Source organism: Cherax quadricarinatus, chromosome 81 (genome assembly GCF_038502225.1).
Source record: "Cherax quadricarinatus isolate ZL_2023a chromosome 81, ASM3850222v1, whole genome shotgun sequence".
NCBI lineage: Eukaryota > Metazoa > Arthropoda > Malacostraca > Decapoda > Parastacidae > Cherax > Cherax quadricarinatus.
This window is the reverse complement of record NC_091372.1, coordinates 8,705,912-8,730,747: the sequence shown is the minus strand read 5'-3', so window position 1 is coordinate 8,730,747 and position 24,836 is coordinate 8,705,912. Positions and strand designations below refer to the sequence as shown.

Here is a 24,836-nt window from a genome sequence, read left to right as displayed (position 1 = left end):
GTAATGTGTATTAGAGCTGATTTCCTCTATTCTGTTTATTGCAATATACAGTACACTATAAACATTTGAAAATATACCAGAAATGTTATAAATGGTGCATAGGTGACATTAAAACAATATCAAAGATGGCTGACAGACCCACTACCATTATAGTACGTATACTCCTCACTTAGCGACGAATTTGTTTAACGACGTGGTCTTAGGAACGAAATTCTGTCGTTAACCCTTTGAGGGTCGACAGGCCCTCTCCGAAACTCGTTCTCAGGGTCGGCCAAATTTCAAAAAAAAAAAAAATTATTTTTTCTTATGAAAAAATAGAGTTTTTTTTTCTAAACATTATAGGATAAACAAAAAAAATTTACCATCAATACTTACGGAGATATGGATGCATGAAGTTTGCAGAAAATGAGCCGCGTATGGCAACAGCGGCGACTGCCGCTCACCCGGTAAACTTTAGTTTACTTGTATTTGAAGGTTTGTTGTTTTTTTCACTATTTTATTTTTTCACATAACTTATGTGGCCTGTGAGACCAAAGTAAGGTGCAATGTACATATATACACTCGTTGTATACAACACAATAAGCACACAAACATAATTATCAATATATTGTTTACAAAACTTGTTTACAAAAACAAACAATACAAAACATTGTTTATTATTATTGTTCTATAATATATATACCAATATACAGTCACTGAACATATTCCTATTAGTTCTGCAGCTTGTGGAACTCTGAAACATGGTGTCATACACAATGGTGTTTTATCTTTCTCCCTCATTCTATCTCTTTCAATCTGTCTCTCTCTTTCTATCTGTCTATCTATCTCTGTCTCACAGGTACACATAAATACAAGTATACATAGTATAAATTACCTAGGATAACCCAAGAAATCCAGACAAAGTGCTATACTCTGCTTGAAGATGTGAGTAAAAATGATGACACAGTCTTGTGGCTCTCTGAGACAGAGAGCTAGACGGATAGACAGATAGACAGGGAGATTGACAGACAGACAAATAGACAGACAGAAATGTTAGTGTACCAGTACCAGTGTACTAGTGTTCCACCCTCCTCCTCCTCTTCTTCCTCTTCCTCCTCTTCCCCCTACTCTTCCTCATACTCTTCCTCTTCCTACTCTTCCTCTTCCTCCTCTTCCTCTTCCTCCTACTCTTCCTCTTCCTCCTCCTCCTCCTCTTCCTCCTCCTCCTCTTCTTCCTCTTCCTCCTACTCTTCCTCCTCCTCCTCTTCTTCCTCTTCCTCCTCTTCCCCCTAATCTTCCTCGTACTATTCCTCTTCCTCCTCCTCTTCCTCTTATTCCTCTTCCTCCTACTCTTCCTCTTCCTTCTCCTCCTCTTCCTCCTCCTCCTCTTCCTCCTCCTCCTCTTCTTCCTCTTCCCCCTACTCCTTCTCCTCCTTGTCCATAGTGTAAATTACAAGGAGTCCGCAGCTGTCAAAGTGACATATTAGCTCATTACTCTTTCCCCCTCGGCCTGTCAAAACAATGGGGTCGGATGCTGCTTCCCCTCCTCCATTCTATCTAATTATCTTTCTCCCTCATTCTATCTGTCTGTCTATCTCTGTCTCACAGGTACACATAAATACAAGAATACATGGTATAAATTACCTAGGATAACCCAAGAAACCCAGACAAAGTGCTATACTCTGCTTGAAGATGTGAGTAAAAGTGATGACGCAGTCTTGTGGCTCTCTGAGACAGAGAGCTAGATGGATAGACAGGGAGCTTGACAGACAGGCAAATAGACAGACAGAAATGTTAGTATACCAGCAAAAACAAAGGGAGGGCGATGTTCATCTCATCTTTTGGCATCAGCTCTACCCTCATTTACCCTCATCAAACGTCAGCACTTATCAGATGTTATCTCCCCTTATCTTGTTACTGTCATGGGTGAACATTTATTATTACATATTATTATTATTACCTATTATTATTATTATGTATTATTATTATTATTATTATTATTATTATTATTATTATTATTATTATGTATTATTATTATTATGTATTATTATTATGTATTATTGTTATCATTACGTATTCTTCTTCTTCCTCCTCCTCCTCTTCCTCCTCCTCCTCTTCTTCCTCCTCCTCCTCCTCTTCTTCTTCCTCCTCCTCCTCCTCCTCCTCCTCCTCCTCCTCTTGCCTCCTCCTCCTCTTGCCTCCTCCTCCTCTTGCCTCCTCCTCCTCTTGCCTCCTCCTCCTCTGCCTCCTCCTCCTCCTCCTCCTCCATTCTTGGAACAAGTTTGAAGAGCTTGTAGTTCATAATCACTATCATTATCATCACCAATGCTCACATCTGAGTCTGGGATTTTGGGAAATAGGAGTTTCCTCTTTGATTCTGGTACAACTGAACGACGGCCCAGCACCAGAGGTGGAAGGCTGTGGGTTGTCTGGGTTTTCCTCACTATTACCCATATTATGGTCATTAGTTTCGGTCAAAACCTCACCAGAACCTTGAAACTCATCTTCACTGTCACTTCCATCTGTATTAGAACTGTCACTGGGGAACAAAAGTGTCCCAATTCGCCGAGGAGTGAGGAACTTCTTACCACAGGGCACGGTGGAAATTGTGTACTATGATGGCATTCCCACAATGCACCACTGGGTCCCAGATTTTTTTCCTACTGCGCACACCCACCACACAGACCCATTCTCTCACATCTAGGCTTATCAGCCTTTTCCTGTGAGATTTGAGGCCGCTAGAATTTATGCGTACTAGTACGACAAAAACCCCTACGCGTAAGACGTACTAGTACGACGAAAACCCTCAAAGGGGTTAAGTGAGGAGAGGCTGTATTGTGCACAGTACTAGCTTTTCATATTAATTAATGTTACAAAATGTTCAAGTTAGCAATAAACTAGGATATACTGTACCTTAAACTTCATTTCCACTAAAAATTATAATTTTTAAGAAGCTTTAAACCCATAGCGATCATACAATGCAAGGGGAATGAGAGGAAATCAGGTTTGATCCAAGAAAACAAAAATCTAATGTTTTTGTTAGATACCTCAATATTTAGCTATTCTAAACATTTTATGTTTAGCAATTTAGAAGTTATATCCAATGGACACAAAGAAATTTGTTTATTTCTACATTAAATTAGACAGCAAAAGTTAAATTACTATTATGCTCATTAAGAAGTGTTAAACTTGTAAGGGTCATACACAGCTTGAGGAATGGGAAATAATCAAGCTTGATCTGAGCAAAGGCAGGGGAACTTCTTTCTTTAATACAGGGGGAGCCCCACTTCACAACGCTTCGCTTACAGCATTTTGCTAATCAGACTTCCTACAATATATTTACCATTCACCGTAAGCTAAGGGTGAAAATATTTTAAGATGTGTATGCTGTATATGCATTTTTTAGGCCTAGCTATATTGCTCGCCTAATATGTATGTAAACATGTTATCAGGCTTTGTATGCATTTGAAACTGAAAAAGGCTGTTTCACTTTACAGCAATAGCCCAGAACCCAACCTGCTGTACAAGTGGGGCCTCTCCTGTACAGGCATACATCACTAATACAGACATCCATCGTAATGCAAATCACAGCCTTTTTTTCCACTTTGCAGCGCATATAAATGCCTAAAAGCATGTTTACTATAACTTATTAAGTGTGCAATAGCACTAGGCCTAAAAAATGATACAAAAGTAAAATTAATAAATAAAATTAAAATTGGGAAAAACCACTTTAAGAGCAAGGCAAGAGCCAAAAATAATATGAATATAAATTGAAAAGAGATGTATTAGCAAAGTGCTGTAAAGTGAGCGCCGTATTAATGAGGTATGTCTGTGATGACCGTCAAGTTACTCCCTCTCCCTTGAAATGCCCAGTGTTTAAAGGCATTGTATAAATACAGTACAGATGTATGACCCCATTTAGGTTTAGCACATTTTTTTCATTATACACAGTTAAACCCAAGAATATGCAATGTTTACATTCCTAGAAACTATCTTGTAATTTAAATTTTCATTGTTTTGTATTTTGCACAAGACTACATTTCAAAAAAGTTCCATTTGTTATGGTCATGTATCTGTAAATTTTGCTCTAATCTTAATAATGACACACAAATACATGGAGAAAAATAGATTGAGCACAGAAAATATGACCACATTTGAAAGAATGAATTAAACTATCCATAAGTCATACAGATTACAAAATATGTAAATTCCATGGTTTGACTGTAGATAATATTTTCTACTCTTCGTAAGTTTAAATTCTAAGTTTTATATTTACATACTGTATTTAATAAGAAAAATAAAGTGCTATTTCACCTATTTCTTCTTGTACCTAAAGTGAATATTGTACAAATTATTTAAAACAATATAAAGCATTGAAATTTATATTTAATGTTAAGAAGGTTCAACGAACTCTACTCACACATTGAGGTCTGTGGTTCGATCCCTGGCACTGGTGCAAACATTAAAATACCTGCTGTCACTGATCACCGAGCAGTAAAATGGTACCTGGGTGTTAGTCGATTGGTGTAGATTGCATCCTGGGGAAAAAAAAAACCTAATTTGCCCAAAATGCTGTGCATAACAAGGGGCTTTCCATATAGTAGTGTCATTAATGTCAGCTAGGCCTGTACACCTTGTACATGTACTTGTAGAAACAAAGATCTGTATGATATATCAAATGATCAAAAACGTAGGACTTATTAAACAATCACCAACAAGTACAACAATCACAATACATCACATCATCCTTTTCCCTACATTGACAATCATTTTATCCTACAGTGCTTACCTTTATGGCATTTCACTAATGAAGTGATTTTCAATTATACCTATTCTTCATTTATTCAAAGTTCCTACAATAAATATTCACCACACACTATAAGCTAACGACAAAAATATTTTAAGGTAAGTAATGTACGAACTGTATATGGATTATTTTAAGCCTAGCTTTATTGTTCACTCAATATATGAAATATATGAGTGAAAAAAGCTACATTTCACTTTAAATCAATAGCCCAGAACCTCACCTGCTGTATAAGCAGGGACTGCCTGTATCAAGAACACTACCATGTTTTTTCCATGTGTTCTTTAGTCCACATTATGCAGTTTCATGTAAATCCCAAATTTTCATAAAAGTAACTCGTCTGATACGTGAAAGTATTGTTCCAAAAGTTTCTGTCTACAGGATGACAATAAAATGAAGAATATACAGTATACTTGTATTCTGAAAATACTAGTACAATAAATAAAAGCAATAAGTTACAAGCCTGATCATCAATTTTTCAACAAGTATGCAAATTATACTATTCATTTCTAATAAATTGTGAAAAATGTACATCAAACACAATCATTAATTACAAATGGAATCAATGGAAAATACATAAAAATTGAAATATTCAAGAACCTTAAAACCTAAATCAAGATTCATAATTTTACTGAGTGTTTTTGCTTCATAAGCATTTAAACTGTGAATATTTGAACAAAACGGATACGAACAACCATGACTAGCTGTAAATATGGTAGAAATTAATTAAATTAATCCCAAGCATATTTTGATCAGTAGGTATGCACAAAGTGGATTACTCCATTTGGAGCCTCGCATCACAGCCTTCCTGCAAGAAGTATTTTGGCCCTTTAATTGGAATAATGTCAAATATGCCAACGCATTTATTTTCATGCTATTGCTAAATCTTGTGTGAAAATTACAGCTGTTATTGTCAAGAAAACCTGCTACAGTATTTATGCCAGTAATTCTGTTGCTGGGTTAGGCAGAAATGCAGAAACTAAAGCAAGGTATGATATGGTGTATTGCAGTCTCAACTGTGTGGACTTTTTCAAAAGAATATTCAAGAGAATTTTTGTCGGCTTTGTCCATGACCCCGGGAGACACGATAGAGTTCATTACATGTTGCAGCACCTCCCTCAGTTTTCTGGAATATTTAATGGCACAGTAGATCCCCACTTAACAGCTGTTTGTAAAACTTGATTTCTAATGATAAAAAACTACTCCCCTCTGCTTAATAACTCCAGCTGCCAAGTACCTCTTTCTTAGTGACCAATTCTGCTCTTGCATCTGGATAATGTTTGCTACATTATCAATCACAGGGCTTCACAGATGGAACTAAATTAGCAGTTTCCTGCATCATCAGTCCCCATGATATTTTTATATCCTCTACATCAGTTAAATGTGAGGAAAATGGAGATAAACCTAATTAGTATATTTATCAACTGGAGAGGGAGCCTGTAACCATTCTGAGAAGAGCTATGTCATATATATACATTTTTTTTTTTTTAACTTCCACTATTCCTCCCTCCCTACCTTCACCAGAGATGGGGTCAAGTGTTCAGTAGAATCACAGCAGTGCCATAACACCCTCACCCCCATTCTTTCCCTCCTTTTATGAGTGCATAACACAAAAAATATGAAAAGTCATCAATATCTAGAGAAGTACCACATTCTATTAAAAGCTTTGACAAAGTCTAACATTTCTTGCCAGTTATTTTTGCCTTTTTCCTCCCACACTGACAATGACATTTCTAAGTCGCACGTGTCCACCTTTACAATAAAATCGTAGAAAAACTTTGGTACTGTATTCTTAAACTTACAAATAGATTACTAAGAATATCAGTCGTGTGTACAGTAAACCTCACTTTCTGTACACAAAAATTATAAATATTTTTTTTTCAAAACTGCTATTTGAGTATACAACACAAGAGAAATTTAAGAGTGAATTTCAGAATGAAATCAAACAAATCAAACACAAATGTGCATTGATACTGTGTTTCCTATGCAGCTTCTTTAGTGAAAAAAAAGCACAAATTAGTGATGGAATGCAAACCACACTTAGTGGAACAAGTACTGAACCCCTAAAACAAGTATTGAACATTAACCAATGAAACTAGTATTGAACCCTTGAGCCAATGGAATCAGTACTGACCCCCTGAAAGCCCCTTGAACCAATGGAACCAGTGCTGAACATAAAGCAATGACACTAGAGTTGAAGCAATGGTTGTGAAGTTTTGGTTTGGTCCCTAAACTGCAACAATACATTACTATTATTTCTTTACATTTTACATATGCACTGTAAGACTGCTAAGTATTGCAGCTACACTTTAGTGAAAAATACACCGTTTATACACCATAAAATCTTGCATGGTCTTATACATAAACTGTTAAGTTACTGATTGAAAGTTGAAAGTAAATATGAAAATGGTGATTTTTTTTTGTAATGTTAACAAATTGACATTTTTTCCACAGCCCATATGAGTTTAGGGCTTTTCAACAAACTGGCCATCTCCCATCAAGGCAGGGTGGCTCATAAAAGAAAAAACACTTTCACCATCACTCACTCCATCACTGTCTTGTCAGAGGAGTGCCAATACTAGGTCAGAACTGCAAGTATCTCCACCCCCTTCAGAGTGCAGTATTTTTTAATATATCATAATATTTGTTATATGATGATATATTTGTTATCACATTACAATCAAAACTAAATCCTCATCATACTTGTTATATCCTAAATAATTTCAGTTAGCCATTGCTTCGGTTAATCTTAAAAATTTGGTTAATTTTAAAATCAACTTGTGAAATAAGTGAAAGGGCTAACGGAAAACTCATTTACAAGTAAACACGAGAAAACGCACCAAAGCTACCTTTGATGAGTTCAGAGTATTTTTTTCCTCATTCTCAAAGCCCGGCCTTGGGCCAGGCTCATCTGGTGCTTGCTTCGCATGTTCTAGTATGTAATGTTAGATTAAGGTTTACATTAAAATTAACCAATGCCATTAATGAATGCTCATCACTTTTATGCCAGAGTTTCTTTGTAAAAAAAAAAAAAAAATGGTACCACAATACTGACCAAAGGCAGGAAAAGACAGTGATGTGCAATATACAAGTGTACACATGAACTAGGGATAAGATGAAAAAAATTCTTCCTGATACTGTCAGAATTAGCTAAAACCCACCAGTACTCTAGCACACTGCTAATGTGATCTCTAAAGTGGTTTTTTTTTTTCCACTTACTTGTGGGTTATTATTATATCTATGTTGGTTTAAATTTCATGGCTGAGATATTGTTATTAATGTATATCATTAAAATTTTCAACCTTGGTGAGAAACAGCTCATGTGGTAAACTTCACAAATAAATTCTACCTGACTGTGAATGCATGAAAAATACATCAGAATGCAACATCTATACCAACCAGTTTTTTTTTTTTTTTCTGGCAAATCTCATACTTTGCCTATTACTGCTGCATTATGAGATAACTAATTCAGTGACATTTTATTCATTTATAATTATTTCTTTAGCTTATAATATAAAAAATTAATAACCAGTTAATTTTAATTTACTTCACCTGATTATGCAAAAATATATTTAATATAGCAATGTATCTAATCCACCACACAGCATTATATACATTTATTCTATACAGAATATCAAAAGTACAAAATTAAGAAAGAAAATACATTCAATATATGTCATTACTTTTTCTTTTTGGTCATTGGTGGTTCAAGACTAGTTTAGACATTAATTTAGCAAACATGGTTAGTGTGGTTCGGCATTTCATCAGCTCATTACTAATTTCAATACAGTACTGACATCAACAAATACAACAGCCTAATGCATTAATTCTACATACCATGAAAGTTATTCTACATGACATCGCCTATCACAAAAACATACGAGTGAGAAACACACGCTAATGTCTGATTTGCATTCTGAGGTTATTTGAGAATCTTCTGTGTTTCTTGTAACCCAATGCAGCTTAACATTTACAAGATTAGAATTTAATACAAATATTCAAGGTGCAAATACTGCATGCAGCTTTGCATGAAATTCTTCCTTATATCAATAACTGTCAAACAAAAATTAGATGCAAACCATTTTTGTATAGATCTAATAGGCTGTCACAAATAATATAACCACAATAATATATAAAATATAAAAAAGCAACAGTTTTAACAGTTTCCTACCAGTTGGGGTAACAAACATAATCTGGCAAGGACATCAATCTTCGTATTCCAGACCCTGCTACTGTAGTTATATCGAGGTCACCATGAATATCTTAGAGAACAATGTTTAAAACAATCATTAACTACCATTCCACACATTTCATTGACATTAATCTACTGCCACTGTTCAAAATTCATCATCATCTGAGTGGTGATTGGGGTCCTGGTTTCTAGCTAACATGTAATTGTCCATGTCAATAGAACGGCAGTTGTTAATAGCATATCGCAGCCTCTCTGCCATCACTTCCTGGCTTGAGTATGGTGGAAGTCTAAGCTGGAAGAAACATGTCTGAGCTGTTGGGAGAGTATCTATGGGCCTATCCACACGCATTACCTGCAACAGAAAATTGTTTTAGACTAACTTTTTTTTTTAAATTGTCAGATGTCACACTCCAAGGTAGGATATCTTAAAAAGAAAACTTTCCCCACTGTTTCTTCAAATCAGTCTTGCTGCATTTTTTTTTTTAACACGTCAGCAGTCTCACCCATAAAAAGAAACAATTTCACCATCATTCATGTTATAAATGGAGAGTTAGAGGTATTGGGAAGATGGAAGGAATATTTTGAGGAATTGTTAAATGTTGATGAAGATAGGGAAGCTGTGATTTCGTGTATAGGGCAAGGAGGAATAACATCTTGTAGGAGTGAGGAAGAGCCAGTTGTGAGTGTGGGGGAAGTTCGTGAGGCAGTAGGTAAAATGAAAGGGGGTAAGGCAGCCGGGATTGATGGGATAAAGATAGAAATGTTAAAAGCAGGTGGGGATATAGTTTTGGAGTGGTTGGTGCAATTGTTTAATAAATGTATGGAAGAGGGTAAGGTACCTAGGGATTGGCAGAGAGCATGCATAGTTCCTTTGTATAAAGGCAAAGGGGAAAAAAGAGAGTGCAAAAATTATAGGGGGATAAGTCTGTTGAGTGTACCTGGTAAAGTGTATGGTAGAGTTATAATTGAAAGAATTAAGAGTAAGACGGAGAATAGGATAGCAGATGAACAAGGAGGCTTTAGGAAAGGTAGGGGGTGTGTGGACCAGGTGTTTACAGTGAAACATATAAGTGAACAGTATTTAGATAAGGCTAAAGAGGTCTTTGTGGCATTTATGGATTTGGAAAAGGCGTATGACAGGGTGGATAGGGGGGCAATGTGGCAGATGTTGCAAGTGTATGGTGTAGGAGGTAGGTTACTGAAAGCAGTGAAGAGTTTTTACGAGGATAGTGAGGCTCAAGTTAGAGTATGTAGGAAAGAGGGAAATTTTTTCCCAGTAAAAGTAGGCCTTAGACAAGGATGTGTGATGTCACCGTGGTTGTTTAATATATTTATAGATGGGGTTGTAAGAGAAGTAAATGCGAGGGTCTTGGCAAGAGGCGTGGAGTTAAAAGATAAAGAATCACACACAAAGTGGGAGTTGTCACAGCTGCTCTTTGCTGATGACACTGTGCTCTTGGGAGATTCTGAAGAGAAGTTGCAGAGATTGGTGGATGAATTTGGTAGGGTGTGCAAAAGAAGAAAATTAAAGGTGAATACAGGAAAGAGTAAGGTTATGAGGATAACAAAAAGATTAGGTGATGAAAGATTGAATATCAGATTGGAGGGAGACAGTATGGAGGAGGTGAACGTATTCAGATATTTGGGAGTGGACGTGTCAGCGGATGGGTCTATGAAAGATGAGGTGAATCATAGAATTGATGAGGGAAAAAGAGTGAGTGGTGCACTTAGGAGTCTGTGGAGACAAAGAACTTTGTCCTTGGAGGCAAAGAGGGGAATGTATGAGAGTATAGTTTTACCAACGCTCTTATATGGGTGTGAAGCGTGGGTGATGAATGTTGCAGCGAGGAGAAGGCTGGAGGCAGTGGAGATGTCATGTCTGAGGGCAATGTGTGGTGTGAATATAATGCAGAGAATTCGTAGTTTGGAAGTTAGGAGGAGGTGCGGGATTACCAAAACTGTTGTCCAGAGGGCTGAGGAAGGGTTGTTGAGGTGGTTCGGACATGTAGAGAGAATGGAGCGAAACAGAATGACTTCAAGAGTGTATCAGTCTGTAGTGGAAGGAAGGCGGGGTAGGGGTCGGCCTAGGAAGGGTTGGAGGGAGGGGGTAAAGGAGGTTTTGTGTGCGAGGGGCTTGGACTTCCAGCAGGCATGCGTGAGCGTGTTTGATAGGAGTGAATGGAGACAAATGGTTTTTAATACTTGACGTGCTGTTGGAGTGTGAGCAAAGTAACATTTATGAAGGGATTCAGGGAAACCGGCAGGCCGGACTTGAGTCCTGGAGATGGGAAGTACAGTGCCTGCACTCTGAAGGAGGGGTGTTAATGTTGCAGTTTAAAAACTGTAGTGTAAAGCACCCTTCTGGCAAGACAGTGATGGAGTGAATGATGGTGAAAGTTTTTCTTTTTCGGGCCACCCTGCCTTGGTGGGAATCGGCCGGTGTGATAATAAAATAAATAATCATGTATAATCACTGTCTATGCAGAAGTGCCCAGACACGACACTTTAGATGTCACTCCAAACAGCCAATATCCCAAACCTCTCCTTTAAAGTACAGGCACTGTACTTCCCACCTCCAGGACTAAGTCCAGCTAACCAGACTTGATATAACTGATGTAATTCGGATGACCCTCCGAAATGCAACATCCCTACCCCTCACATTCAGAGTTCAGGTACTGACCTCACCTCCAGGACTTAAGTCAGGCTAACCAGGCTTCCCAAATCCCTTCATAAATGTTACCTTACTCACACTACAATAGCACAAATTAAAAAACACTTGTTGCCACTCCAATCAAACATAATCCAAAATCTCTCTCCTCTACCCTATAACCTATTTCTCCCATCCCACTTTTATAGTAACCCACATGATTTTTGAATTTATACAATTACAACATTTTCTGTCTATAGCTGATCATTTAATATTGCTACTCCTCTATCTCTGATCTTTGATACACCCAATCTAGTCCCAGTTAATTCTCCCCATTAAAAATTCGCCTACCTCCTTTAGCTTTGTTTCACTTAATGCTACAACATCCAGCTTCTTTTCATCCATAACGTGAAAAATTCTCACCTGTACACCCACGCACACTCAACCCAATCTTCAAAACTTCCTTCATCTTCTTAGTAACTGGCATAGAAAGGTGTTACTAGTCACTTTCTCCTGGCGTTTTAGTAACCTTAAATACTACACATGGCTTAGTGAAGTAAAATTTCAACTCACTACCCCATTAATACACACATTTATAGAAATTATGAGCCAACTGTTTTTGGGTCACCCTACCTTGGTGGGATATGGCAGGTGTAATAAAAAAAAAAATTATGCAACAGGTATTTTCAATCCTGTTACATCAGGATGAGTGGAGACGAGTGATTTTAGGATTTAACTTGCTGTGAGCAAGGTAACAGTTCTGAAGGAATTCAGGAAAGCGGATTAGCCCAACTGATGTTCTGGAGGCAGTAAATACAGTGCCTTCCCTCGAATTCACTTGGAATGAGATTCAGAGGGCTATTTGATTTGTTATGCCTTTACACCACTGGTAAAACAGTTACTTAACAAATGATGAATGTGTTTCCTTCTTTGGGTTACCCTGTCTTGTTGGTTTGTAAGGCTTTCCATAGAGTTCCACATCAGAGGCTGTTGAGGAAACTTAAGGCACATGGAATAAAAAATTTTTTCCTGGGTAGAGGCATGGTTGACAAATAGACAGTAGAGAGTTTGCATAAATGGGGAGAAATCAGAATGGGGACACATCACAAGCTGTGTTCCACAGGGGTCAGTGTTGGGCCCATTGTTGTTCACATTTTACATAAACAACATAGATGAGGGAATAAATAGCGACATAAGCAAATTTGCTGATGACACCAAAACAGGCCATTCAATACATTTCTAATGAGGACATTAAAGAGACTCCAGGATGATTGGAATAGACTGATGCAGCGGTCGGAGAAGTGGCAGATGCAGTTTAATATAGACAAATGCAAAGTTCTAAATGTTGGACAGGAAAATAACCATGCTACATACAAACTACATAATGTAGATCTTAATATTATGGGTTGCAAAAAGGATTTACGAGTTCTGGTTAGCAGTAACCTGAAACCAACACAAAAGTGCATAAGTGTTCACAATGAAGCTAACAGAATCCTTGGCTTCATAGCAAGAAGTATAAATAACAGAAGTCCTCAGGTTTTTCTTCAACTCTATATATCTTTGGTTAGGCCTCATTAAGATTATGCTGCACAGTTTTGATCACCGTATTACAGAATGGATATAAATGCACTGGACAACGTACAAAGGAGGATGACAAAGTTGATCCCATGTATCAGAAATCTTCCCTATGAGGATAGACTGAGGGCCCTGAATCTGCACTCTCTAGAAAGGCATAGAATTAGGGATTATAGGACTGAGGTGTATAAATGGAAAACAGGAATTAATAAAGGGGATGTCAATAGCATGCTAAAAATATCTAACATTGACAGGACTCGCAGCAATGGTTTTAAATTGGAAAAATTCAGATTCAGGAAGGATATAGGAAAGCACTGTTTTGGTAACAGAGTTGTGGATGAGTGGAACAAACTCCTGAGTACCGTCATAGAAGCTAAGACGTTGTGTAGTTTTAAAAATAGGTTGGATAAATACACGAGTGGGTGTGGGTGGGCGAGAGTTGGACCCGACTAGCTTGTGCTACTAGGTTGGATGCAGTGTTCCTCCCTTAAGTGACGTGACTGACCTGCCTAGGTCAAGGAAGTTGGCTTAAGCCAGTGGGAGAATTGGACCTGCCTTGCATAGGCCAGTAGGCCTGTTGCAGTGTTCCTTCTTTTTTACATTCTTTATGTTCTTATTAGGGTAAAAACAAAAAAAATTACTAAAACAAGAGGGCCCAAAAATTTACATATTAGTCAATGACTTGTATTCAGATTTAGCAATAATACTGATTTGAGTGATATGCCACTAGCATACCTGGAAGCGTTGTGACAGGTCAGCCAAGTTGGCTGGAAGCCGTGACCTGCCAGAAACAAATCTTACAAAAAGAACTCTCTCACAGGGGCTAAACGACTCCAGGATTGACCACAACCATACCACAAGAGGATCGTGCTCATCCACCTCACGATATCTAGAAAAGACAAAAATTTGTACAAAAAATTCATTGATTGAGATCAGGCTGATATATATGCTTTGTTAAAAACATCACACACAAGGCTTAGGAGCAACAAAACCAATTTTTTGTATCAATATTTGTAGTAAAATGCTCTCAAGGAAGGTTCCTTGATACTGGTGAGGGACTCTTGATTTATGAAGTTGTGCTCTAAATCCTTGAATAGTTTGAAGACCTCCCATTCCCTCAGGTGCTATATGACCCCTATGGGCTTAACACTCCATGAATAATAATTTTAGTAAAACAGTGTAAAGAATTCTTCACATTTCTTTCCAAGAGGTACAGCAAATTTATACAGTAGGCTTTCTATTTGTACAGAAAATTCATTCCTAGAAAACTGAAAATCAACACCATGCTAATTTATATACAGGAGGGCGCTCCTTTACTGCAATTCGCTAAATGGACACTTCATATTATAACCAAAAATTTTATACGGCTCCCTCATTCGCTCTTACAATGTCTGTGCGCCACTGATTGTTTACCTCCTCTGTGAACTCAGCGTCTCTCGATTATGTCTAAAATCTTTCCAAAATTTCAAGTGTTTTAAAATTAATGTGCATTTTATATACAGTGGACCCCCGGATTTCATCTGGTGCAGATATCGTACAATTCGGATTTCTACCACTTTTTTTGGGGCGAAATTTTACCCCAGGATTCGTACCTCCACTCGGAAATCGTCCATATCAGACACGTCCACCTGCCTGGGACGCGGATGCTCACACACGTGACTCAGTCTGCCTCTGTCACTGGTTCAGTGAGCAATACTCCACACATTCATTTGAAACATTTTGTAATAATTCATTATTTTTTGAGCTTGTTTATTGAGTGCACCTGCAAAATAAGCCACCAAGGGGCCAAAGAAAGTTTCTAGTGCCAGCCCTTTGGTAAAGAAGGTGAGAAACATGATAGCATTCAAGAAAAAGCTTGTGTGACAGGGGTCCAGTGACTCTCAAGCTGGTCCTAATGCCAGTAAAAGACAAACAAAGGAAGTAACCCCGGATGCAGCTTTGATACCTGTCCTATGGAGGGGGATTTCCCCTTCCAAACAATAACCTCTCCTCCCTCTCCCCTCCTCGTCGTCTTCCATACACCAACAAGAGTCTTCAATAAATGTATGTAATAGTGATTTAAATGTTCATTTATCCACTAAAATTAGTCATGTACATTATATTTATTTCCCATTGTTTTCTGTATGTAAAACTATAGTTATTCTCTATAAAACGTATTTTTTGTTAATATTTTTAGGTGTCGAACAGATTAACTGGATTTACATTATTTCTTACAGGAAATATTACTTCGGTTTTCGTCCATTTCGGATTTTGACTGACCTTCTGGAATGGATTAAGGACGAAAACCGGGAGTCCACTGTATATACTCTGATAATTGTACTTGTGTGTACCTGTACCTAAATAAACTTACACACTGTGCTAGCGTGCAGGAATATTAAAATCACTAACAAAAAAATGCACAATACCGTGACTGGAACGATACACAAATAACCCGCACATAGAAGAGAGGAGCTCACAATGACGTTTCAGTCCAACTTGTAAATCGTCCAACTAAGATCAAAACGTCGTCATAAGCTCCTCTCTTCTATGTGTGGGTTATTTGTGTATTAAAATAATTGTCTCACTAGTGTTGAAGAAGCAGCAGCAATAATAATTATAATAATTTTTTTTATTAACACATCAGCCATCTCCCACCAAGGCAGGGTGGCTTGAAAAAGAAACTTATAACAATAACAAAACCTCTCAGGCGCTTTAAATGTCTCATATTATAACGTTATTGTAGAATTTTCATTAACTCATCTGACATTTTTTCAAAATTATACAAGAAACACGCTACATATCATATAAACAAAATACATACAACCACAGTGGAACAAATTGACACAAATATGGCATACATATGACAAATACCCGTGGTATGGTTTGTTTGCAATTGTGTCATTATGATTTCATGAGTCATGAGGTTGTAGTGGCAGAGTGGATTATAGTAGAGAGCAAGAATTGTGTTTTCTCTAGTCCAACACCAGAGAAGCTGTGTACAGTATAGTATTACTGGAGGGGTAACTGAAGAAAAATATTCTCTTGATATGCCTTCACTCACAGTGTTATTCACTCTTCTTAGAAAAAGTATGTTGCACAAGGATGGGAGTGTTGCAGTTATGTATTCTACTGCACCAACTTGAGGACAACTTGCACACAATGTGAGGTGTTTGCACTGTGGGGAAAGCACTTCATAATCATATGCATAATACCAGATGAACAAGTATCAACAGCCAATGGACACACATGAAATGTGTAACTCTGACCACCCACCCAAAACTCTGACACCATACACATTTATGGAACACCCTCGCCACAGTGCTTTATAACAATAACAAAATCAGGCAGTAGGTTGGTAAACAGCAACCACCCAGGGAGGTTCTACTGTGCTGCCAAGTGATTGTATAAAGCAGTGGTATTCATTGCGCGGCTTGCGAGCCACTATTAATAACAAGATATGCAGGCTAATATTACTATGTCTAATTTTTCTCGTTTACTATATTGCACTAGCAGCTCAGTACTACTTAATTTAGTTGAGTTACGCTAACTTGCAGTAGCTGCGGCTCTCTCAATCAATGTGTTTAATCGAAGTGGCTCTCTTGCAAAAATTAGTGAATAACACTGGTATAAAGGAAGCCTGTAATTGTCTAACATGATGGTAGGATTACTGGTGTCTTTTTTTCCATCTCAAACATGCAAGATTTCAGGTACGTCTTCCTATTTCTACTTACACTTAGGTCACAATACATATGCATGTACAAGCGTATATATACACACCCCTCTGGTTTTTCTTTTATTTTCTTACTAGTTCTTCCTTATTTCCTCTTATCTCCATGGGGAAGTGGAACAGAATTCTTCCTCTGTAAGCCATGCATATTGTAAGAGGCGACTAACATGCCAGGAGCAATGGGCTAGTAACCCCTTTTCCTGTATTCATTACTAAAGTTAAAAAAAAAAACTTTTGTTTTTCTTTTTTTGGCCACCCTGCTTTGGTGGGATACAGCCAGTGCGTTGAAAGAAGAAATAAGATATATACTGTATATACATGTAGTAGGTTGGTAGGCAGTAACCACCCAGGGAGGTACTACCGTCCTGCAAAGTAAGTGTAAAACGAAAGCCTGTAATTGTTTTACATGATGGTAGGATTGCTGGTGTCTTTTTTCTGTCTCATAAACATGCAAGATTTCAGATACATCTTGCTACTTCTACTTACACTTAGGTCACACTGCACATACATGTACAAGTATATATATACATACCCCTCTGGGTTTTCTTCTATTTTCTTTCTAGTTCTTGCTCTTGTCTATTTCCTCTTATCTCCATGGGGAAGTGGATCAGAATTCTTCCTCCGTAAGCCATGCGTGTTGTAGGAGGCGACTAAAATGCCAGGAGCAAGGGGCTAGTAACCCCTTCTCCTGTATATATTACTAAATGTAAGAGGAGAAACTTTTGTTTTTCCTTTTAGGCCACCCCGCCTCGGCGGGATACGGCCAGTGTGTTGAAAGAAAGAAAGTTCTTGTTCTTATTGCTTTTCATTTTATATCCATGGGAAAGTGAAATAAGAATCTTTCCTCCATAAGCCACGCATGTTGTAAAAGTCAATTAAAATGCCGGGAACAATGGACTAGTAATCCCTTTTTCCGTATAGCCTACTAAAAAGAAAAAGAAGAAAACCGTCAAAGTGGGATGTCTGAATGTGCATGGATGTTGTGCGAATAAGAAAGATATGATTGTGGGTATTATGAATGATAAGAAGCTGGATATCCTGACTAAGTGAAACAAAGCTGAAGGGGGTGGGCGAGTTTCAGTGGAGAGGAATAAATGGGAATAGGTCAGGGGTTTCAAATCGAGTTAGAGCTAAAGAAGGAGTAGTAATAATGTTGAAGGATATACTATGGCAGGAAAAGAGGGAATATAAATGTATTAATTCAAGGATTATGTAGAGTAAAATAAGGGTTGGATGTGAAAAGTGGGTTATAGTAAGCATTTATGCACCTGGAGAAGAGAAGTGTACAGGAGAGAGAGAGATTTTGGGAAATGTTTAGTGAGTGCATAGGGAGTTTTGAACCAAGTGCGAGAGTACTTGTGGTTGGGGATTTCAATGCTCAAGTGGGTAAAAATGTTGTGGAGGGAGTAGTAGGTAAATTTGGCTTGCCAGGCATAAATGAAAATGGGGAGCCTTAATTGAGCTATGTGAAGAAAGAGGTTTGGTAATAAGCAATACATATTTTATGAAAAAGAGGATAAATAAGTATAAACGTTATGATATAGCACATAATGAAAGTAGTTTGTTAGGTTATGTATTGGTGGATAAAAGGTTCATCGGTAGGCTTCAGGATGTACATGTTTGTAGGTGGGCACTCATATATCGGATCATTATTTAGTTGTAGCTACAGTTAGAGGTAGGTGGGACAAAAAGAAAATTGCAACAAGTAAGAGGGGTGAACGTGTATAAACTAAGGGAGGAGGAAGTTAGGGTGAGATATAAGCAACTACTGGAAGAAAGGTACGCTAGCGCAAGTATGAGTAGTGAAAGGGGGGGGGGTTGAAGAGGGTTGGAATAGTTTTAAAAATGCAGTATTAGAATGTGGGGCAGAAGTTTCTGGCTATAAGAGGGTGGGTGCAGGAGGAAAGAGGAGTGATTGGTGGAATGATGAAGTACAGGGTGTAATGAAAGAGAAAAAGATAGCGTATGAGAGGTTTTTACAAATCAGAAGTGTTATAAGAAGAGCAGAGTATATGAAGAGTAAAAGAAAGGTGAAGAGAGTGGTGAGAGTGTAAAAGGAGAGGCACTGTCAAGAAATTTTGTAGAGAATAAGAAAAAAATTTGGAGTGAGATAAACAAGTTAAAGCCTAGGGAACAAATGGATTTGTCAGTTAAAAACAGAGTAGGGGAGTTAGTAGATGGGGAGCAGGAGGTATTGGGTAGATGCAGAAATATTTTGAGGAACTTTAAATGTCGAAGAAGAAAGGAAGGTGGTAATTTCATGCACTGGCCAGGGAGGTTTAACATCTTTTAGGAGTGAAGAAGAGCAGGATGCGAGTGTGGGAAAGGTGCGTGAGGCATTACATAGAATGAAAGGGGGTAAAGCAGCTGGAACTGATGGGATCATGACAGAAATGTTACAAGCATGGGGGAGGGATATAGTGTTGGAGTAGTTGGTGTTTCTGTTTAATAAATGTATGAAAGAGGGGAAGGTACCTAGGGATTGGCAGAGAGCATGTAAGGTTATTACTGAAAGAATTAGAGGTAAGACAGAAAGTAGGATTGTGGATGAGCAAGGAGGCTTTAGAGTGGGTAGGCGATGTATTTAGATAAAGGTAGGGAAGTTTTCATTGCATTTATGGATTTAGAAAAGGCATATGATAGAGTGGATAAGGGAGCAATGTGGCAGATGTTACAAGTGTATGGAATACGTAGTAAGTTACTAAATGCTATAGAGAGATTTTATAAGTATAGTGAGGCTTACATTAGGGTGTGTAAAAGAGAGGGAGACTACTTCTCAGTAAAAGTAGGTCTCAGACAGGGATGTGTAATGTCACCATGGTTGTTTAATATATTTATAGATGGGGTTGTAAAAGAAGCAAATGCTAAGATGTTGGGGAGAGGGGTGGGATTAAATTATGGGGGATCAAATACAAAATGGGAAGTGACACAGTTACTTTTTGCTGATGATACTGTGCTTTTGGGAGATTCTAAAGAAAAGTTGCAAAGGTTAGTGGATGAGTTTGGGAGGGTGTGAACATAGATAAGGGTAAGGTGATGAGGTTATCAAATGATTTAGATAAAGAAAAATTGGATATCACATTGGAGAGAGGGAGTATGGAAGAAATTAATATTTTCAGATATTTGGGAGTTGACATGTCAGCGGATGGGTTTATGAAGGATGAGGTTAACCATAGAATTGATGAAGGAAAAAAGGCAAGTGGTGCATTGAGGTATATGTGGAGACAAAAAAAAGTTATCTATGGAGGCAAAGAAGGGAATGTATGAAAGTATAGTGGTACCAACACTCTTATATGGGTGTGAAGCTAGTGTTGTAAATGCTGCAGCGAGGAGGTGGTTGGACAATGTGTGGTGTAAATATTATGCAGAGAATTCGGAGTGTGGAAATTAGGAGAAAGTGTGGAGTTAATAAAAGTATTTTAGTTAGAGGGCTGAAGAGGGGTTGTTGAAGTGGTTTGGTCATTAAGAGAGAATGGATCAAAGTAGAATGACATGGAAAGCGTATAAATCTGTAGGGGAAGGGAGGCGGGGTAGGGGTCATCCTCGAAAAGGCTGGAGGTAGAGGGTAAAGAAGGTTTTGTGGGCAAGGGGCTTGGACTTCCAGCAAGCGTGCGTGAGCATGTTAGATAGGAGTGAATGGAGACTAATGGTTTTTGGGACCTGACAAACTGTTGGAGTGTGAGCAGGGTAATATTTAGTGAAGGGATTCAAGGAAACTGGTTATTTTTATATGGCTGGACTTGAGTCCTGGAAATGGGAAGTACAATGCCTGCACTTTAAAGGAGGGGTTTGGGATATTGGCAGTTTGGAGGGATATGTTATATATCTTTATACATGCTTCTAAACTGTTGTGTCTGGGCACGTCTTCAAAAACAGTGATTATTTATGAGTGAGGTGAAAGTGTTGAATGATGATGAAAGTATTTTCTTTTTGGGGATTTTCTTTCTTTTTGGGTCACCCTGCCTCAGTGGGAGACGGCCAACTTGTGTGTGTATACACACCCCTTTGGGTTTTCCTCTATATTTTATTAGTTCTTGTTTATTTCCTCTTATCTTCATGGGGAAGTGAAACAGAATTCTTCCTCCATAAGCCATGTGTGTCGTAAGAGGCGACTAACATGCCGGGAGCAAGGGGCTGATAACCCTTTCTCTTGCATGCATTACTAAAATTAAAAAGAGAAACTTTAGTTTTTCTTTTTTAGGTCAAGCTGCCTCAGTGGGATACGATCGGTTTGTTAAGAAAACATCCATCCATTCAGGGAGTATATTTAAAGTACTCTAAGGTGTTCCCAATAGTCCAAATGCTTAAATGGCTCCATGCAGACAGTAAATGTATGTACCTTTTTTAAATTCTGATAAAAGGTATTCACGCTTGATTCAAGGAATGGTAGAATACTGCAATTCCCAAGATCAACAACCCATCACCAGAATCTGTACTAACATGAAAATTAACATTAAAGGGCCATGAGTAACAAACAAAAGGGTACAATAGATAGATACAGATATATATGGACAGACAGACACACACAGACACACAAAGACACACACACACACACACACACACACACACACACACACACACACACACACACTAACCTGCGTATAGGAGAGAACCTTATGACGACGTTTTGGTCCAACTTGGACCATTTATAAAGTGTAACTAAGTGGTTGTCATAAGCTCCTCTCTCCTACATGCAGGTAATTCATGTATGGGCCCTAAGTAATTACAGAAGATCACTGTATCTTACCTCACAACCTTCTTGAGAGTGGCTACTGATATGTGTGGGAGGCCGCACACTAGCTGTTCTAGATGTGAGGCTGTCATCAGGGAGAGCAGTGGTACAGGCACTATCCAAGCCATACCTTCTCTGACAGCTCCAATCTGAAGATACATATATAAATTACCTCAAATGAACATCTTTTTTTTTCCTTCTGCTGGTGTACGCTCATAAAACGCAGCCTTCTTCAGATCTAACTACCAGAAATCCTTCATTTAACGGGCATATAGGAAGAAATTATGCTGGTAGAATTACCAACAAAATGATAGGTAAAGGAATATGTGTGCAATTAATGCAACATTTTTTGTGGCAACATTTCACTCTCCAGGAACTCTGTCAAGAAATTATGATAATGCCTGGGAGAGCAAAACATTGCCACAACAAAATATCGTATTAGTTGCACATGTGCACTTTTACCAAGCATATAGGAAGAAGCAAGTACCCAGTAATAGTGTAGTAAAGATGAAGTGGCTTTGCCACGAAAGTAACAACAAAAACAATTCCTCAACTAATGGACTTGGGTCCCTGTTTCCAAATCAACCTGGTGGATTTTGTCCCATTTTCCCAAAGCCCACTAAGTCAAGTTTTTTTGTATTAATATAATTGTACAAATGCAGGAAATCCATATGGTTCATTGAGCACCATGTAGATCTCATACTCGAATCTTAATTTTTACACGAACCTGTCTGTCCATCTGGTGCAATCTGTAGTAAATAGTACGATTGACATACTCCTGCCGATTGGTGAATGTGAGTGGCACTGCCCGGCCTCCTGGCACTACAGCGACTCTTACTCCTGTCATGCTCATGCACTCAAAGCTCTCCAGAGGAATTACCTGCCATGAAATAATGTTGAATTAAAATAAAAAAAATTAATACCATGTATACCCAAGTATAACCCGACTCCATGCATAGGTCAACCCTGACGTTTTTGCGAAGAATCCTTAATTTTTCATGGAGCTTGTGGCTAAATCTACAATAGTGTTTTTGTGAATTTAAAAGGGGTCATATTATTCTAATTACTTTTTTTTAAATCACACTGAAGTCTCCCATCGAGGTAAGGCGACTTGAAATAGAAGAAACACTTTCACCATCACTCACTCCATCACTGGATTACCAGAGGCATTCCAATACTGTAGTTTAGATGCCCCTCCAAATTGCAATATCCCCACCAAACATCCAGGACTGAAGTCCAGCTATCTTTTTTTTTTTTTTTTTTTAAATATGTATTACCTATTCCCAGGCAGTAGGTTGGTAGACAGCAACCGCCCAGGGAGGTACTACCGTCCTGCCAAGCAAGTGCAAAACGGAAGCCTGTAATTGTTTTACATGATGATAGGATTGCTGGTGTCTTTTTTTCTGTCTCATAAACATGCAAGATTTCAGGTACGTCTTGCTACTTCTACTTACACTTAGGTCACACTACACATGCATGTACAAGCATATATATACACACACCCCGCTGGGTTTTCTTCTATTTTCTTACTAGTTCTTCTTGTTTATTTCCTCTTGTCTCCATGGGAAAGTGCAGCAGAATTCTTCCTTTGTAAGCTATGCATGCCGTAAGGGGCAACTAAAATGCCGGGAGCAAGGGGCTAGTAACTCCTTCTCCTGTATACATTACTAAAGTTAAAAAGACAAACTTTTTTCTTTTTGGGCCACCCTGCTAAGGTGGGATATGGCCAGCTTGCTGAAAGAAGTATTACCTATTATCAAAAATATTTCTGTACAAAATTCAATTAAAGGCCCCCATTACTCGAGGCATTACCATTTACTCCTTGTCCTGGCATTACTATTTACTCCTTGTCCTGGCCCTAAGCGAAACAAAGCTGAAGGGGGTAGGGGAGTTTCAGTGGGGGGAAATAAATGAGATAATATCTGGAGTATCTGAGAGAGTTAGAGCAAAGGAAGGGGTAGCAGTAATGTTGAAGGATCAGTTATGGAAGGAGAAAAGAGAATATGAATGTGTAAATTCAAGAATTATGTGGATTAAAGTAAAGGTTGGATGCGAAAGTGGGTCATAATAAGCGTGTATGCACCTGGAGAAGAGAGGAATGCAGAGGAGAGAGAGAGATTTTGGGAGATGTTAAGTGAATGTATAGGAGCCTTTGAACCAAGTGAGAGAGTAATTGTGGTAGGGGACCTGAATGCTAAAGTAGGAGAAACTTTTAGAGAGGGTGTGGTAGGTAAGTTTGGGATGCCAGGTGTAAATGATAATGGGAGTCCTTTGATTGAACTTTGTATAGAAAGGGGTTTAGTTATAGGTAATACATATTTTAAGAAAAAGAGGATAAATAAGTATACAAGATATGATGTAGGGCAAAATGACAGTAGTTTGTTGGATTATGTATTGGTAGATAAAAGACTGTTGAGTAGACTTCAGGATGTACATGTTTATAGAGGGGCCACATATATCAGATCACCTTCTTGTTGTAGCTACACAGAGTAAAAGGTAAATGGGATACAAGGAGAATAGAAGCATCAGGGAAGAGAGAGGTGAAGGTTCATAAACTAAAAGAGGAGGGAGTTAGGGTAAGATATAAACAGCTATTGGAGATAGATGGGCTAATGAGAGCATAGGCAATGGGGTCGAAGAGGTATGGGGTAGGTTTAAAAATGTAGTGTTAGAGTGTTCAGCACAAGTTTGTGGTTACAGGAAAGTGGGTGCGGGAGGGAAGAGGAGCGATTGGTGGAATGATGATGTAAAGAGAGTAGTAAGGGAGTAAAAGTTATGAGAAGTTTTTACAAAGTAGAAGTGATGCAAGGAGGGAAGAGTATATGGAGAAAAAGAGAGAGGTTAAGAGAGTGGTGAAGCAATGTAAAAAGAGAGCAAATGAGAGAGTGGGTGAGATGTTATCAACAAATTTTGATGAAAATAACAAAAAGTTTTGGAGTGAGATTAACAAGTTAAGGAAGCCTAGAGAACAAATGGATTTGTCAGTTAAAAATAGGAGAGGAGAGTTATTAAATGGAGAGTTAGAGGTATTGGGAAGATGGAGGGAATATTTTGAGGAATTGTTAAATGTTGATGAAGATAGGGAAGCTGTGATTTCATGTATAGGGCAAGGAGGAATAACATCTTGTAGGAGTGAGGAAGAGCCAGTTGTGAGTGTGGGGGAAGTTCGTGAGGCAGTAGGTAAAATGAAAGGGGGTAAGG

General features: G+C 38.2%; 1 protein-coding gene across 7 annotated transcripts in view; it reads right to left on the bottom strand.

Moving 5' to 3' along the window:
• Nucleotides 1-5,184: 5,184 nt before the first annotated feature.
• LOC128699864 (probable E3 ubiquitin-protein ligase HERC1) overlaps nt 5,185-24,836 on the bottom strand; it is a gene marked incomplete at its 5' end in the record, with an annotated part of 163,798 nt that continues 144,146 nt past the window's right edge. For 6 of the 7 annotated variants that reach the window (XM_070102322.1, XM_070102323.1, XM_070102324.1 and 3 more), the window contains 4 exon segments: nt 5,185-9,327; nt 13,933-14,086; nt 21,651-21,784; nt 22,363-22,515. In XM_070102322.1, the coding sequence (XP_069958423.1) occupies nt 9,121-9,327; nt 13,933-14,086; nt 21,651-21,784; nt 22,363-22,515 (648 nt within the window). 7 annotated transcript variants of the gene reach the window in all.